The sequence below is a fragment of the Cariama cristata genome, unplaced genomic scaffold, assembly GCF_000690535.1.
Source record: "Cariama cristata isolate BGI_N322 unplaced genomic scaffold, ASM69053v1 scaffold3109, whole genome shotgun sequence".
Classification (NCBI taxonomy): Eukaryota; Metazoa; Chordata; class Aves; order Cariamiformes; family Cariamidae; genus Cariama; species Cariama cristata.
In genome coordinates this window covers 121,684-137,906 of record NW_009636193.1, presented here as the reverse complement: position 1 = coordinate 137,906, position 16,223 = coordinate 121,684, and the positions used below count along the sequence as shown (strand labels likewise).

The window sequence follows — 16,223 nt, the reverse complement described above, 5'->3', positions numbered from 1 at the left end:
TAAACTGAAGTACTGATTTGAAATCTCTAGGAATCTAGATCCATGTGACTTGCTCAAAAGTTAAGGAAGGAAAAACAGTGAGGGAGCTGAGATTTCAGTCGTACTGTTCTGGACTGCCTCCTCAGTTCCAGAACAGTGGAATTATAATACTGGTCTCTTTTTTCTTACTTTCTTATTTTCTCCAATTGTGAATTTACCTTACTCACATTTTTCTTCAACATCTCCCCACTTACGCTGCTTCCCTTATCCCTCCTGTTCCAGGTTGCTAGTTCTCATCTAATGTCATACTAGACACTGGGCTTCCACTCCCCTAAGGGGAGACATCCGTCTCATGCAATTCTGGTGAGGTACCAGAGCCTTATAAAGGTCTGTTCTGCAATCCGTATTTTAAAACTCTAATCTTTTATCACTAACAGCATACTTTGAAAAGATGGCTGTAATTATTGCCATACAGACTTTAAATTTTTAGCCTTCTTGTTCTGGAAGAATATTTAGAAAGGCTATCAGCTGCTCTTGTTACCAACACAGCAGTTATGAATGATATTTAAGAAGCAGTGTATATAAGAGTTGATATGTTCCCTGGTAAGCAAATAGGAAATACAAACCTTTAATTATTTATAAAGGATCAGGAGTGAAAGGCCTATACATGCTTCTAGAAGAAAGCTGAGGCCCACACTCCCTTTGCTTCCAAATGTGTTATATGAACAATAATATAAAAAAAAAAACTCATCAAAACTAACCAGATCGTACTATTAGGATCCCACAATCTCAGAATATTTTCTGGGTATGAATTTAAGGACGTGTAGTAGCTCCTGTTCCATTGAAAGATAATCTGCTACATAAATGACTTAATATAACATGGGTAATTTGTTTTAATAACTATTATTATGTCTGTAATTCCCTCAGTTTTGTATGGTGGCAATTCCTAAGTCTTACTACAACAAATATCTCTTGCGCTTTTGGAGAATCCCAGGATACTATGCTTTGAATAGTTCGTAACAGTTACTTTTTGAAATAGTGACTTTTTGAAATCACTACACATTTTTGATAACTCCAAAGCTTTCATTAAAAATAATTATAAAATCTACTATTTGCATAAGAATGGGATACTGACATACAGAATTGGAAAATATCTTGCAGTTGGCATGTAATAAATCTGTTTTTTCAGATTTGTTGAACATATTAAACCATTCTTACTGTAAAAGGGAAAACAATCCCTGAATTTGTTCTTACTATAACTGGGGCATTAATGCATTGATTATTTGAAATCAGTGAGAGATATACACTTGAGAGAATGTTCATTGTATTTCCCTCACTTTTATTTCCTCTGTTTCAAAATTATATTTTCCTTTCTTCTCCACAACTTGGTAAGGAATAGGGAGTAAGAAATACAGTGGAGATTTTAATACAGACTACGACCTGGAAACCATAAGAGTAGGGGTGTTTTTTTTTCACAATACTGTCTTTTTCATTCCTTGAATGAAGCAAAGAAACAATTAGTACTGTTTTTGGAGAATGTAAGGGGGAAAACATGAATTTCTTCCAGTGACTAGGAATATTGATAGACCTTGCTTTCTGCCAACAGATATCTTGAGTCCTTAGTGCGTGTTAAAGATTTGTTGATCTATTCTGAAACTACAAAGAAAGCTGCTTTTAATTCAACATATATATTTGAAAATGAAATGATGAAACTTTTTTTTGCTAAGTGTCCTCATTTTGATAGGTTTTCCACCTGCTGCAGTACTAGCAAAACATGAAGCAAACTTTATAATGCAAACATTAAATATTCAGCCCAAATACTAATATTAAGTGTTGATTTTCTTCCAACTTCAATGCAGCTGAAAGCTGACAATGAAGTCCAAGCTAAGCTCTAATGTTACTGGAGTAATAATAATGATAATTTTCTTTGCAGCAACAATTAATGGTAGATAGAAAATTATTTTCAGAAATAAAAAATTCGAGCCAGTTTGGCTCAGGTACATTTGTGATCTATGATTCCAATAAGTCTGCGAGCCTGTAAATGAAGGAGCAGAGTTTCAACAAAATTCACATTTTATTTTAAAAGAAAATTGCATCTCATCATGTCAAATGTTCTGAACTGATAGAGTAGGTGGTCTTCTCCTTGAGATAAATAACCATGGCCACTCAGTAACAACCAACGATAAGAAGAATAAAAAAGCAGTATTGGAAGCATATTACAGAAAGATAATGCAGGCATTTTTGCAGGCATAAAGCAAGTCTTTAACAGTAGATAGTTATGATTGTAAATAGGTAGAGATAGCTTCAATTCTAGGTATGCTATACTCTTGGCTACAGTAGAAACCTAGCATAAGATACAGTTGGACAACTTTAATTTTTGTTTTAGTTATATATGCCTGTTCTTCATTTCTTCTCTTAAAATATGGGGTACTGCTGCCAGTAAAAAGAGATGGATTCACAGGCAGATACAAGAATGTGAATGGTTTTCAAAGCAGTAGACAGAAAAGGACAGAGATTTTAGGAATAGAGATAATGTGAATTGGTATGTATTCCCTATACAACAAAAAATTCTGGTATGGGCAAAACAGTAAGAAGTTGCAACTAAATCTCAAACATGTTCAGAGTCACCAAAGTGTATATGCAAAAGTTCAGTAAAGTTTTCAGTGGAGTTGTACACCTTTACTTTCTTCTCATAATGTTTATTCCTCCCCAAGTTTCAACTTTCCAAAAGAAAAAAAAAATTCCAGGCCCAGCATGGAGAATGTAGAGGGAAAATTGACAAAGTCTGTATTGTACCTACCTTTTCCAGATTTATTTCATAGGCCTTGCAAAAAATGAGTAAGCGTTTTCAGCCAGATCAGAACACTTACTCTGCTCAAGCTCCACTCCTCTGAGCAGCTTTTGTTGCAGATTCCAGTATCACAGATTCCCTCTTTTCAGAGAAAGGAAATTGAAGGAATGTGGAAAGTTCATAAAGATAGACTGATAAGGAAGATAGGAAAACTACCTATTCTTACAATATTAAGTGTTCTTATTATTGCAGTCCTTGCTACAGTTTTGCTGTATAGAAATTACATTTTAAAGAAGAGAGAATTTAATTCTACAGAACAGTATATTGCAAAATGTCATATATTTGAATCTCATAAGGGATTGATCTGGTGGAATAAATGTTAAAACTGAAAGTCATCTGACTGCTTAGTCTTTTCCATTGTTCCCTACTGTTCCTTATTTTTAGTTCATGTTCAATATTTGTGTTTGAATAAAATGCTTTTTTCACAATGCAGAATTTCTAGTGCTATGTCCCTGTTTCTGTTAACACTTAAATTTCTGTCCAAAATTTCATCTATTATTGTATACTGCAGACATGCACTACACTCACAACAGCCCATCTTCTTTATAGCAGCCCTGCATTAAATAACATTTTCAATAAAATTGCTCTTATTTTCAATAAAGAAATAATCACATATTCAAACAAAAACTGTGTAAAGACAGCTGCTTGCTCATTGAATGGTCTCCAGCAGCAACATAGGCACTAAAAGGGCTGGACTGGTGTTGGATGGATCTCAGTAGCAGCTGTGGGGTGAAAAGAGAATGACCTATAGGTAATGCAGCTTTCTGTGAAGAACCGAAGGAGCACAGAAAATGCTCTCCATGCTCCATCCTTCTCCCTCTTCAAGTGCATGGTGCAGATTCTCTAACAAATGGGCATCTGTAAAAGGCATTGTCAAGGGACATTATTACAAGGGCAGTAGTCCAAGTTCTGCTTGTGGGAAGGAAACCCTGCATGAAGAGCGCCTTTCTGCACACAGATTAGTACAACACTCCCAGAATCGTTGTGTTGAGTGACCATAAAGGTGAACAACCAGATGAAAAATGTGCTCTAGTCAAGGCAAATCTGAAGAAATTCAGTATATACCGAAGGAACTATTTCATTTATTTCAGTTTTATTCAAACATTGGCAACACTATAACTTCCTCTTCTGCAATAAGGCTTTGTAGATTCGATGTTTATTAATAAAAATTGATCATATGACTTTGTCATAACAATATAGAATGATGTAGAATTATTCTTTTTATATTAGACCTTTTTGTTGTTGATTTCTCTGGGCAATTAATTATCATATCCAGATGTATAGAGTAAGGAACCTTCCAAATCAGATGTGAGTACAGGTGCAAAATGAAGATTTTGCATCAAAAGAGTAATTTGAAGATGGCATTTTCACACAATGTTTGTTATCCTCAAAACCATAACAATGCATAGTTCTTTACTACATTTTAAATCAAAGACAATGAAAGCAATCATGGCCAGTCTGAGCAGCGAGGCTATAAAGCCACTGACCAGTATTTACAAAAGGGCATATTCAATGCATGTGACAATGCAATTGCCACCAGCAGTTATGAACAAAAGCAAAATCTTATGCATACATTAAAAACATCTAACATTTGTAAGAATGTTTAAATGTTCATGTCAATATTTTTAGAAAGTTTAGTGTTTACATTACTACTTGAAATTAAACTTTGTTTCTAATAAAACTCTAATTAAAAGGTATGTTTACAGAAAACAGCAAGTGTGGTAAGCATTTCATTTATTGTAATAAACATGTTAGTAAAGCTTCACTGGCATAGTTTGAAAGTAAAACAAAATCACATACATTCCTTTGGCCTTCATAAAAAACACTGGGAGGAGTGAAGTAGCACTGCTTTATTATGTAATGCTGCAACACCCAGCATACACCCCTGGGTAGTCCCGAAATATCTTCTGCACTAGCTATAAGAAATGTGTTCCTTCTGTGTACTGACCTCCCTCTGTTCATGTGATTATGTTAGGGATACCGCTTGTGCACACAGAGAGGTATGCACAAGCAAAGCCTGAAGGCTGAATTTCCTGGGTTTCAGTCTCAATGAAAAAATCTGGAAATAATGCCTCAGTATCTTTGCCAACCTACCTTACCAATTTCCTTTTAACCAATGCTACATATAGTATGAAGTTACATAAGTGAATATAAAGTTGGGTACAATTACAAAGAAAAGTAAGAGTTTGCTTTCTGGCTTATCTGTAGCACTGTACTGCCTTTGACATTTTGACCATTACTATTACCTCTAAAAGCAGCTGAAAAGTACATGAAGAAAATAAAAAACATACTTCAAATTATTTCCAGTCACTACAGACCTGAATTGTTTTCAAAGGAATGATTAACTGATGAAATTTTCTGCACTCTCCTGAATAATCCAGAAATAAATCCACTAAACACCCCCATTTTGTCTTTGTCTTCCTTTTTTTTTTACTTAGGCCACCATATCAAATAGTGTGTTTCAGTAAGCGTGAAGGCACTTCTATACTGGAGGCATTGGTGTTCAGATGCTGAGGATTCAATAGTTTATTCCAGTTCATAAAAATGTGAGTAACAGGGAGTTTCCTCCACAGATTTTTTTCCCCCATATATCCTCTGACAAAGCCTGAATGTTTTCCAGAATGGCAATATGAAACTTGGTGTCCTCAGCTTTCACAAATTTCACAAAATCTGTGGCAAACTGACTTTGGTCTATCACATTTAGAGTCTCACTCACAGACTTGCTGACAGTTACATGGAGGCTGGCATCTCTGAAGCAGTGTATCTGGAGGAGAAAGATCCCTATAACATGAGTGGTAAATGGAGTCAGGGCACAAGTCCAGTCAGACTTCCAAAGGCTGTTTCAGTGATTTGAAAGCTGGTACTGATGAGCCTCCATGCAGGCCACAAACAGCTGCCTCTTCCCCCGGCTTTTTTTGAACACACAGCAGTTCCCTACAGGAAAGCAGCAGCTCACGTAGGCCTTCAAGCCTTTGTGGAGGGCCTGTCACCATAGCTCCCCCTCATCTAGCATCACACCATGCAGTTGGGGTTTGCTGGTTGCCCCACACAGGTGGTCAAACTCGAAAGAGAATTTGTCCTGAGGGTTAAAGAAGCGGTTTCCCTCTAAGCTGTTGTGATGGGTTAGTAGCACAGTGTGCCCATTTATTTGGATGGGGGTGAAGTCATTCTTGTTGTGACAGACCCTCACGCAGGCAGCCTCCTGCCTCACCAGTTTGTCATCTTGGGCCAGAGCAGGGAGATCTCAGACAACCTGGCCAAACTCCCCAGGAGGAGACTGGTGCAGTAGGCTGCAAATGGAGACACCTTCTCTGGCTTGTGCAGCTCCTGCCTCGCTTACCTGCTGGAGGTGAGGCCTATCCAAAGGGTGGGAAACTGCAGGCAAAGGGAGGACACGTGGGCTACTTTGTGCTCGAGGGAAAAGGCACAAGATGACGGCAGGGGCCGGGGTGGGGGGGGAGTGGTGGCAGGCCCCACAGTTTGTGACCTCACAGTGGCACTGGGGCAGTGCTGGTGGGGGGCCAATGTTGCGGGCGGAGCTGAGAGGGTGCCTGGATACGAGGGTAACGAAAGAGCCACACCAGGAACCAGAGCAACCTGAGGTGACGTCCTGCTAAATGCTGCCGATGCCACTGCAGTGAAGAAACCGGAGCAGGCGCTGCGGAGCCACCATGGAGAACAGATATCCTCCTCCTGCTCTACCTCCTCCTCCTCCTTTCCTCTACCTGCCCTGCGACAACGGTTTTTGTGTGATCTCCTCTTGCATGCCTCTTTCCCCCGCAGCCTGGGTCCAGCCTGTGCAGCATGGGACCCCCCATCTGGGTGGCAAGGGAGGGCCTGGGGCAGCCTTCCTTCGCACCCTTCCGTTCTCTTTCTCTGGCCCTTTTTGTCATCTTTGCCCTTAGAGTCTCTGGGCACAGAACAAAAATGTCTTCCTGCATGCCTCAGAGCCTGCTGCTTTCTCAGAAATCATAAGATAAGTGTGTTCTAGAGTGTGAGAAAAGCAAAGTGCAAGCTTTTTAGGTTTAAAAAAATCAAACTTTTCCCCCTCTGCCCCTTATTAAAAGGTAATGACATGGGCCAGATGTTTCCTTAACCTGATCTCTCATACGTGGCTTTTGTCCGTCATTCAGAATGATTTCAGGACTGGGAAGATTGATTTAGACAGCACAGCGAAGCTGCTTGAAAAACTACAAATACCTTATGATTTCGCACATGTAAAACATGTTTTCAAGGTGAGTAATATGTAGATTAAGCACTTAAATACATTTAGAAGTCCAGTTACATACATGTCTTCTATTTGCTGACTTGTTAAAATTAATGTTTTGAGAAGTGAATTTCATGCTAGTGGGGTGTGCAAAATCAGCAAGTAATTTGCCTCATTCAGGTTTTTTGTTTCTGTGTAAAATAGATAACTGAGTGGTTGCATCAGAATCACAGAATCATTTAGGTTGGAAAAGACCTTTAAGATCATTGAGTCCAACCATTAACCTAGTACTGCCAAGTCCACCACTAAACCATGTCCCTAAGCGCCACATGTACACATCTTTTAAATACCTCCATGGATGATGACTCAACCACTTCCCTGGGCAGCCTGTTGCAATGCTTGACAACCCTTTTGGTGAAGAAATTTTTCCTAATATCCAATCTAAACCTCCCCTGGCGCAACTTGACGCCATTTGCTCTTGTCCCATCACTTGTTACTTGGGAGAAGACACTGACACCCAAGTAACACCATCTTTTCACCCCACTGAAATAGTGTAGGGTGATGGAAAATATGTAGGTCTTGATTCCCAACTTTTTTGTAACATGGCTTTTACTCGAAAAAAATTAAAACATTCTGGTTTCATACCATCCAGCTGCTTCTGTGATCAAGCTAATGAGCCCAGACATGCCTGTCTGATGCTGGGCAGAGCCATTAGAGTGACTTTCTAAAAATCCTTTTGCCAGGAGGACGGTATGGAGTTGTCTGATCTGCTCAGGCTTCAGGTCAACATAGATCCAGCACGGTTGTTCATCCAATTTTCCACTATAACTCTACTCTGAAGTGTTTAAGAGATGTGCCTGAGTGGATAGGAATTGCACTTTAACCCCTAGGAAAGGATGTGGCCTTGAGATATGCAATATTTAAGAGATTTCTATGGTATAGCTAGAAATTTGACTTATTAAATAATAAGTTAATTTAGTATAGGTAAGCAAGCTACTATCCAGTGGATGCAGCCCCAATGAGCAAATACTGCAAAATTAAGTGCCTTTGGACTCAATTATTTGAGCTCCTCTCTAGTAATTACTCAAAAGATATCTGTTTTTTCTTTTTAGCTCATTTTTTAACCAAAAATAGCTGGTAAAGCTGTTTTCCTAAGGGAATGAGGCCAAGTGGCTAGATATATATGTGATTTCTTTGAGAATTTTGTAACCAGCTGGGTGATTCTGTCCAGATTCAACAGAGGGGAATTAACTATGGCAAATTAGAAACTTTTAGGTCACACCATGCTGACAGGCAAGCAGGCAGAGGGAAGACATTAAGATTTCTCACTCTGTCTTGTTCCTCTCTCATTGTTCTCTGCCTTGTCAAGCCAAGGTACAACTGGCAGTGTGAACTCAACCCTTGCTAAAGAGGCTGCCTGTGGTTTTTGAACTTGAACTGCATGGAGAGAATTGCCAACCCTGAGATTCTCATGAGAACTTGAAACTATTTCGCATTGTTTCCTTTATTTTCCACCTGCTTTGCTTTCTGACAGAAATTTGAGAGAGATGATCAGTTGTGGGTAGAGAAGAGAGTAATTATTTGAGGGAATTACCTGCATAGAACAAGCCTGATCTAGTTATATTCAACAATATAATATACTTAACAGTCTGATCTAGGTACTGTCAAGTATTCTTTGCTATTTAAGAGAAAGTTGAGTATATGCAGTAGTTTTGGGGCTCAAATTGTTCATCAGTGTAATAATATGTAAAAATGCAAAGCAGTCTGGAAGGAAATCTTACTGGCATCATTGTCAGTAACTATACATCAATAGTTAATCGAACGGTTATACATGACAAAATCAATTTTATAGAAAACATAGTTTTAAAAGAATAATCTGCTTTAACTTGTCTATTCTGTTTGAATTTATTTTACTGTAACATTCCTTTGTGCAATATCAGAATTATGAACTTTAAGATTTTCAAGGAATAATACATTTTCATATAATTCCTCTCAAGACTAACTCTTTGTTGAGATACTTCTTTTCCTGAATAACAAAGATTTGATGTGCATTAATAAAAAGAATAATAAAGATCTACCAACAAAAATTTTATAACAAACTTTATTTTTTTATATCGACATAATTTTCCTCACTTTAATTTGAAAAGCTTTCCTGTGGGGTATTATTACCTATATTTCCTCAAGAGGCAACTGAGATAAAAAATTTGATTTTTTGCCCAACTTCACTTTGTGCTAATGCCTAAGTGAACATCTCCCAAGTCCTGATAGATTGTTTAATTCCAAAATAAGTTGGTATTTTCTTTTTCTATTTAACAGTTATGAGTAAATTTGCAGTTTTCTTAAAGATGTTTAAAACTAGATTGAGGATATCAAGCTTAAATGTGGGATTTCGCAAGCAGTAATGAAATGTCTATTGGTAGCATTCGTATTGAGTTGTTTTCTCTTTCACAAATTCAAAGCAGATACTTCGGTACTGATTTGTAAAATTTTTGACTAGAACTCCTCATGAAATTTTCTTTGGTACTTGTTTTGGTCATCTAATGTATTCTTTTATTGTTGTACATCTCTTACTAGGAACTGTACTGCATAGGAAGAAGCTGATAATGTATCATTAAGCTTTTAGTTTTTACGATATCTCTTCAAAACTAATCTAATTTACTAGTAACAAAAAGTCTTCATCAAAGAGCAGCCAGAGCTCAAGTAAACCATTTCAACTTTATGGACACTTTTGGTGAAGCTGTACCAACCATAATAGCTGCCATGTTTTTGGATGCTGAAATTTAGCCTCTTTGGTAGTCTCAGTTTAAGGAGGCAACAATTATGAATTTTTATCAACTTACACTGATAATCAATGAGGCAATGAATTGCCATTTATTTATGATTTTTGTGGGTAATTTTGTCAGTAAATTTCCTAAGTTTCTCTTAATTTGGCAATTTTTAAGAATAATACAAGCTAAAATGTTAGAAACATCTATATTTCACTTTCAGAATTACATATTTGATGTAGAAAATTTTAAAGGATAAATAAAATTGTGAAGCCTGAGAAAAATGTAAATGACAGAAATGGTAAAAAAGTATTATTCTGCTCAAATTCTTTTGCCCTTTTGATTTTTCTAGTGGCTTTTATACTGAAACACTGAAATTAATTAATGTGCTAACATTTTGTAAGCTCTATGAAAACAAGCTTACAATTTAAGAATTCTGACAGTGTGAATAATTAATCTGAGTTAACATTCTGACTTGTTAAGAATAGAACATGGTGTCATAGGTTAGTATAAAGTATCTTGTCTCCAAACTTTAATAGTGTTTCTTATTTGATGTATTAAAAGGCTTGGATCTCATGATAATTTTATCATCTTTATTTCATTTTTTAGATTACTGTTTGCTGTGTGTTGTATGTAAATTTAACTGACAGGATTTACAATATGGTTTAAATTGCTTTTGGAGAGGTATTATATTAAATATATTTTCCACTTGATAATTTTTATAGTGTACATTTATTTTACTGCATAGCATTTTAGAGCTTTTATATAATGTGTTTTAATAATGCATATGCGTTATATAGAAATGTAATTACTTAGATACTAATTATGTCATATAGTACATTTTAATCTGTATAAAATATTTTTAGCACACAAAGTCAAATCTAAAAGTTGCATATAGAAGTAGAAGAATGTAATTTGATAATTTATTGCAGTCACTGTTGCCTGAGATTTTCTCTATTGTTCTTGCTCTTATGATCAGTTATAATACAGTGTTTTGTATGTATCATTCTATCATTGCTTATCTTTGTATTGACTGTCTTGATTTTTCTTTTTTCCAGAAAGTAGTTGACAAACGGAGGGAACATATGATTGGCATAGAAGACTTCAGGGCAATTTATCAAACTATTGTACACAGACTTGAATTTCATGAACTTTTCCGTACATACTCTCCAGACTCCAAAATTCTAACTGACAACCAGCTCACTGACTTTCTCAAAAGAGGACAATTTGAAACTGAAGCTTCTGAAACAGCTGCCTTAGAAATTATTTTGAAGTATGAACCCATTGAAGAAGGTATGCATAGTCTAAATATTTGATTTCTAGCTCTTATTTATTGTGCTTCTGTCAGTGACTGTGTTAATATTTTTGAATACTCATCTAACTATGCAAATTGAATTTTAAAGAAAACTAATGTAAGCAATGATAATTATATAGGTTGTATGATCTCTTTTGTAAGCACTTGTACAAAAGGCACAAAGCCTACACATTGTTGATGAAGACTGAGAAAAAGACAGCACTGTGTGCTTTAGTATTCTCTGTGTTTGCCATCTCTAAATCACCTGCCCTATTCAACAGCAGGCCCACTTACTCCTTTTTAAAAACATAGCCAATGCAGCAGGAAAAGTACTCCATGTTGCCACTGATGTCCCTTGCCAGTTTCAATTCTGGTTGTGCTTTGACTTTCGGAACACCATTTTGTCATGCCTGAGCAGTGTTTCTATATTCCTCCCTTGTAGCCTGCCCACACTTTGACTAGTAGTTCTATAGTTTCCTTCTTATGCTATTTCACTTTCACACTACCTCAGTAAATCCATGACATTGTTCTTGCAGCAGAAGGAAGCTATCTAAGGAGCTAGCACTGGTAATTCAGTCTAGAACCTGGAGCTCAGGTTGGATTCTTCCAGATCTCAGTAATATTTTGCGGATTAAATATTTTTCTAACCAGTGAGCTCTTCCTACTGAGTCAGGCATACCTACAAAGCTCGTATTTTCTTCTTTGTTTAGTTACCATGGAAGGGTTTGTTTGTGGTTGCCATTTTGTTTTAAAGGAAAGGCTCCAGTTGTATTTTGATGAGTGTTTAATGTCATAAAAATAATATTCTGAAACCATTATTCAAAATCCTCATACATTTATTATATTAAAAGCCTTGTCTTACTTTTTATGTATTTATTATGTTTTTCTTTCTGTGTTTTAATTTATTTACTTTCATGGTGCTCTCCTTTCTCTGTTCTCTTCTTTTCTCTGTCATTCATTTATCTTTTTCCCTTGTCCTCCTATATATTCTGTTCTTCAACTCTCTGTTGGTTCTTACAAACCATTTTTCACTTTATTTTTCTTGGGGTTCTTATATGCCATTTTGCTTGTCTGCTTATTACACTGTCTTCTCTCAAGTCATTTGGTGATAATGCACACCCTCTCCCCTGCAGACTTGAAGACCTATATGTCCCCTTGATTTACTTGCAGAAGCAGGACTGTGTAAGATATTCACTGATGCCTGATCGCCCTTTCTGAATCATGAGAACTCTGCGATGAGTGGAGATTTACTAAACCTGTAATATGTGTATTCCTCAGCTACTGAAGGCTGCTTCGAGTTGTCCTGTAACATTTCTGCTGAGTTTCACTGAACACAACTTGAGGCAAAATTTGCAACTAATCTAAGAAAAGGAAATCAGAGCTAACTGCACTGTATTGGAACATGAACCTCAGATGTATAACTTTGTTAGTTTCCTTTGGTTTCCAGTCTTTGATAATGGGCAGAATTGATAACTGGGTAAGAAAAATAAACCCAAGAAGGAGAAGATCTTGCTTTTGGGATAATAACCCTGGAATATCTATTCTGATCATTCCCACTGTGGTGGAAAGAACAAACTGGCTCACTCTGTCAACAAGAAACAGAAGACGTTTGGTGTTTCATTAGGAGTCACTCACTGTGACCTTTGATTCTTTATGCCATTACCCTCTGAGGTTGTCTTTCAAATTAGAACATACTTTACTAAATATATTCTACTCTTTCTGAGAACTATTATGTTTACTAATTAATTATATAATAAGTTCACAGTTTAAAAGTTTATTTTTGTTTTGAGTTACCTATTTTGATGGGAAAGTTAATAGCTATAAAGTGGTTAATCAATAAAGAATCTTTAGTCAGTTAGAAAACACATTTGTAAACATTAACTAAAGTTTCTATAGTTTTAGTTTAATGTCTGGTTTAAATTTCAGATGCTGAACCAAATTCTTGTTTGTTTCTTCATCTGTGATAAAATTGTCTTGTAATTGGAAATAATCTTACTGCATGAAATAATAGCTGTATTGTTCATGCTCCTTTGATTGAACTAATACTCCCATTCAAACATATTTATTGGAAAGTTCCAGTTATGATTGATATGATAGCTGATTCATTAAACCATTTTGTGTAACTGTCATATTGAATTTGTTATAGAACATTCTTCATCAGGATGATATGTTGGACTCATCTGCCATCCTTGTTCTGTGTATTGCAGAAAGCGAAAAGGGCAGATTTTGACACTTGGTTGACTGGTTTGCTAATAGAACCATTATCTGATAAACTTGATAGCATTAGTATGTCAGGATTAAGATGAAAACAGTGACTAGATTTTATATACAATGTTGGTACGTCTGTCTGTAACATTTAGTGCATCCCTAACATTTTTGTGCAGAGAGAGAAGACTTTTCAATGCTATCGAGCTGGATAACTCTACTCTCTGAGGGTACTGCAGCTAGTTCAGGAACAGTATGGAATACATTACCCTTCCATTTTTATTGTATGATTTAAATGTCTAAAGGCAAAATGCTGCATTAAGAGATTTTTTTGTGTATGTGTGCTAAAGCTTGCATTTTTGGTTGAAGCAACCATTTTATGGAATTGATCATAAAAGAGGTGAATATGTGATTCACACTTGACAGTTTTGTCTTACTAACGTCTAAATGTCAATTTTTTTCTACACGAATATTCAATTATTTCTCCATTTAATTAATTTTGAATCAAAGTCTTGAGTCATTAAATGAGATTGAAGAAAACATGCCAACCAAATGCATGTTAATTTTTTTAAAGTTTGGTATATATCTCTTTTTAAAAAAAAGTATTGCTTATTATTCAGTATTTGCACGGATAGGATTAGAGGCACAGTGAGGATAAGAAGTTGCACCCCACTATTATTTACAGTGTAGTGCCGTTCAAAGACTTGTCTCCTGTCTCTGTTTTCCCACTAGGCAGAACAAAACCAGGTCAAAAATACAATCCTGTCTTGAAAAACTTGCTTACTTTGTTACACTTACTATTTACTTGTAGATAACAACATAAGCTTGGTTATTCTGTCAGATAAAGAATTTGAGTAATCAAGAATGTATTTCTGAATCAAAAAAAAAATCTTCAGTTTATTCTTAGGATATACATACTTTTAAACTTGTTTTTTCATGTGTGTGTGTGTGTGTGAGAGAGAGACAGCGCAAGAGGGAGAGCATGCATTTGCAGAAGAGAACTTTTGATCCCATTGGCCAATGTAAACCTAATTTAACAGAGTAGAAACCTCAGTCAAATTCCTACAGATCTCTCAAAAACTTGTGTGAAAGAAGAAACATGATTTAAAAATCTCAACTAAGACAATGGCTGAAGCTGGATTTATGAGACCCAAGAATTCAGATGTGTGAAAGAGCATGTAAATATCCAATTTTAGGAAAAGTTTTCACCAGGAAGCGGCAATTGATTAGAAGATGCAAGCCCTTAGAAAACTATACTGCATCTCAGACAGATACTTTATTCCAATATGCACTAGTATTAGTTACAAGTGTGTGTCAGGTGGAAAATAGACTCCCTAGAACATAATCTTAGAGTAGAAAAGCTATAACTCTATTCTTACTTTAGCCAAGGAAATGTTTCTGCCTTTACTGTTCACTTAGGGTATAAATGTTTTAGTCTGACATTAAGTAGCCAAATTTCATAGTATGAAATTCCAACCGATAATGTTTCTGCCTCGAGGCCACTATTATTTGATATTTTTAACAATTACTGAAATCTTCCTTCTTCCAATATAGCAGAGTAATACCCTTGTCTCTGATTGCAAGTATTTCTCATGAGTTCACCCCTAAAATTCCCAGCTGACATATTTGTACCCTTTTCAATATCTCTAGTGGCCAGGTAACATAAACATTCAATTACTAATTTGGCTATTAGGAAACAAAGAACACACACATTTAAGAACAGGGAAAATGTCTTTCTCCTCATTTCCCAGGCTCAACTTCCATCCAGACATCTCTTCTCCCACCTTGTTATTGCTGTAGGTTGTAGCCCTTCCCTTCAGTGAGGAAATAGGCATTGCAGGAGGTTGTGGTCAATGCAGTGATTTCTTTCTGCCTCTCCACCTTTGTCACACTTTTCTTTTGCTACTTCTTCCTTACTTGTTTCATCTGCCTCAGCGTGCATCATCCACAGGCCTCAGTCCCTTCAGGGCAGCAAATATGAAAACTTTCATTTTTAATTTCCATAAAGAAAGAAAAATACTTTTGAAGAAGTTCCAGGATAAATAAGAAAGTAGAATGTAAAAAACGCTAAAAGGCATAGGCATATAATGTAATCCAAGTTTTTCAAATACTCAGCTTATATCTGTAATTCCTCTCTGATATGGCAGTATTTCTATAAATGGCAGAGCTGGAATTTACCTTAACTGGAGTAATGGGAAAAAACGGTGGTGTGTTTTTTTTTTTGTAGTTATGTTTGGAAAACTAGACTATTATTAATAAACTGTATTCCAGACTGTCCTGGTTTGGCTAAGACAGAACCAATTCTCTTTTCAGTAGATTTTCCTTTAGTTAAATTTCTTCTAAGTAACTGCACTCTGTGAAGCTGACTACATGCTTTTCAGGTGGTGCCTGCTTTTAGAGCTGATGGTGCTTGATGTTTGCAGTTGTTGCTGGGGTAGAAGCAGGACTGTTATGCAGAAAGGCCCATGTATGTGCTTGTTCCCTGCAGGCTCTCTTGTGGTTCGAGAGTGGGGATATGTAAAAGGGTTGCACCTGTGGGAAGCTGCAGACAGGTCAGGTGACCAAGGACTGGCCAATGCAGTATTCCATCCCATCCATGTGGATAGTCAATATAAAGCTCAGGGATCACAGGGTCCAGCTCTCTTTCCTTCATGGTTGGTATCCTTTTCGGACTCTGCTCTCTCTCCTGCCTCCGATACCAATCAGTGCATTCCTGAATCTGGTTCCTGTCTGCTGCGGAGTCCTGTCTGGGACATCCTGGTGCCCTCCCTGCCGCATGAGCACTGCAAGCCACTGAGGCACGGCATGAGATCCGGTAATGATTGTCAGGAAGTTCAGTGTTGGTTTTGTATATGCCTATTTCCATTACTAGTAGTATCATTATTAATATTCTTTATACTTTTCTTCATTGTTATTGTTTCA

At 36.6% G+C, this 16,223-nt stretch overlaps 2 protein-coding genes across 2 annotated transcripts in view; one reads left to right on the top strand and one right to left on the bottom strand.

Annotated features, from left to right (window-relative positions):
• Positions 1 to 5,277: 5,277 nt before the first annotated feature.
• CAPZA3 (capping protein (actin filament) muscle Z-line, alpha 3) lies at positions 5,278 to 6,723 on the bottom strand. The gene is given in 3 exon segments (XM_009707822.1): positions 5,278 to 5,412; positions 5,415 to 6,381; positions 6,533 to 6,723. Coding segments are annotated over 3 exon segments (1,293 nt in total).
• Positions 6,724 to 6,900: 177 nt separating this feature from the next.
• Positions 6,901 to 16,223, top strand: part of PLCZ1 (phospholipase C, zeta 1) — a 54,055-nt gene continuing 44,732 nt past the window's right edge. The window contains exons 1-2 of the mRNA XM_009707821.1: positions 6,901 to 7,065; positions 10,861 to 11,095. Of these exons, the coding sequence (XP_009706123.1) occupies positions 6,901 to 7,065; positions 10,861 to 11,095 (400 nt within the window). The remainder of the gene's footprint in view (positions 7,066 to 10,860; positions 11,096 to 16,223) is intronic.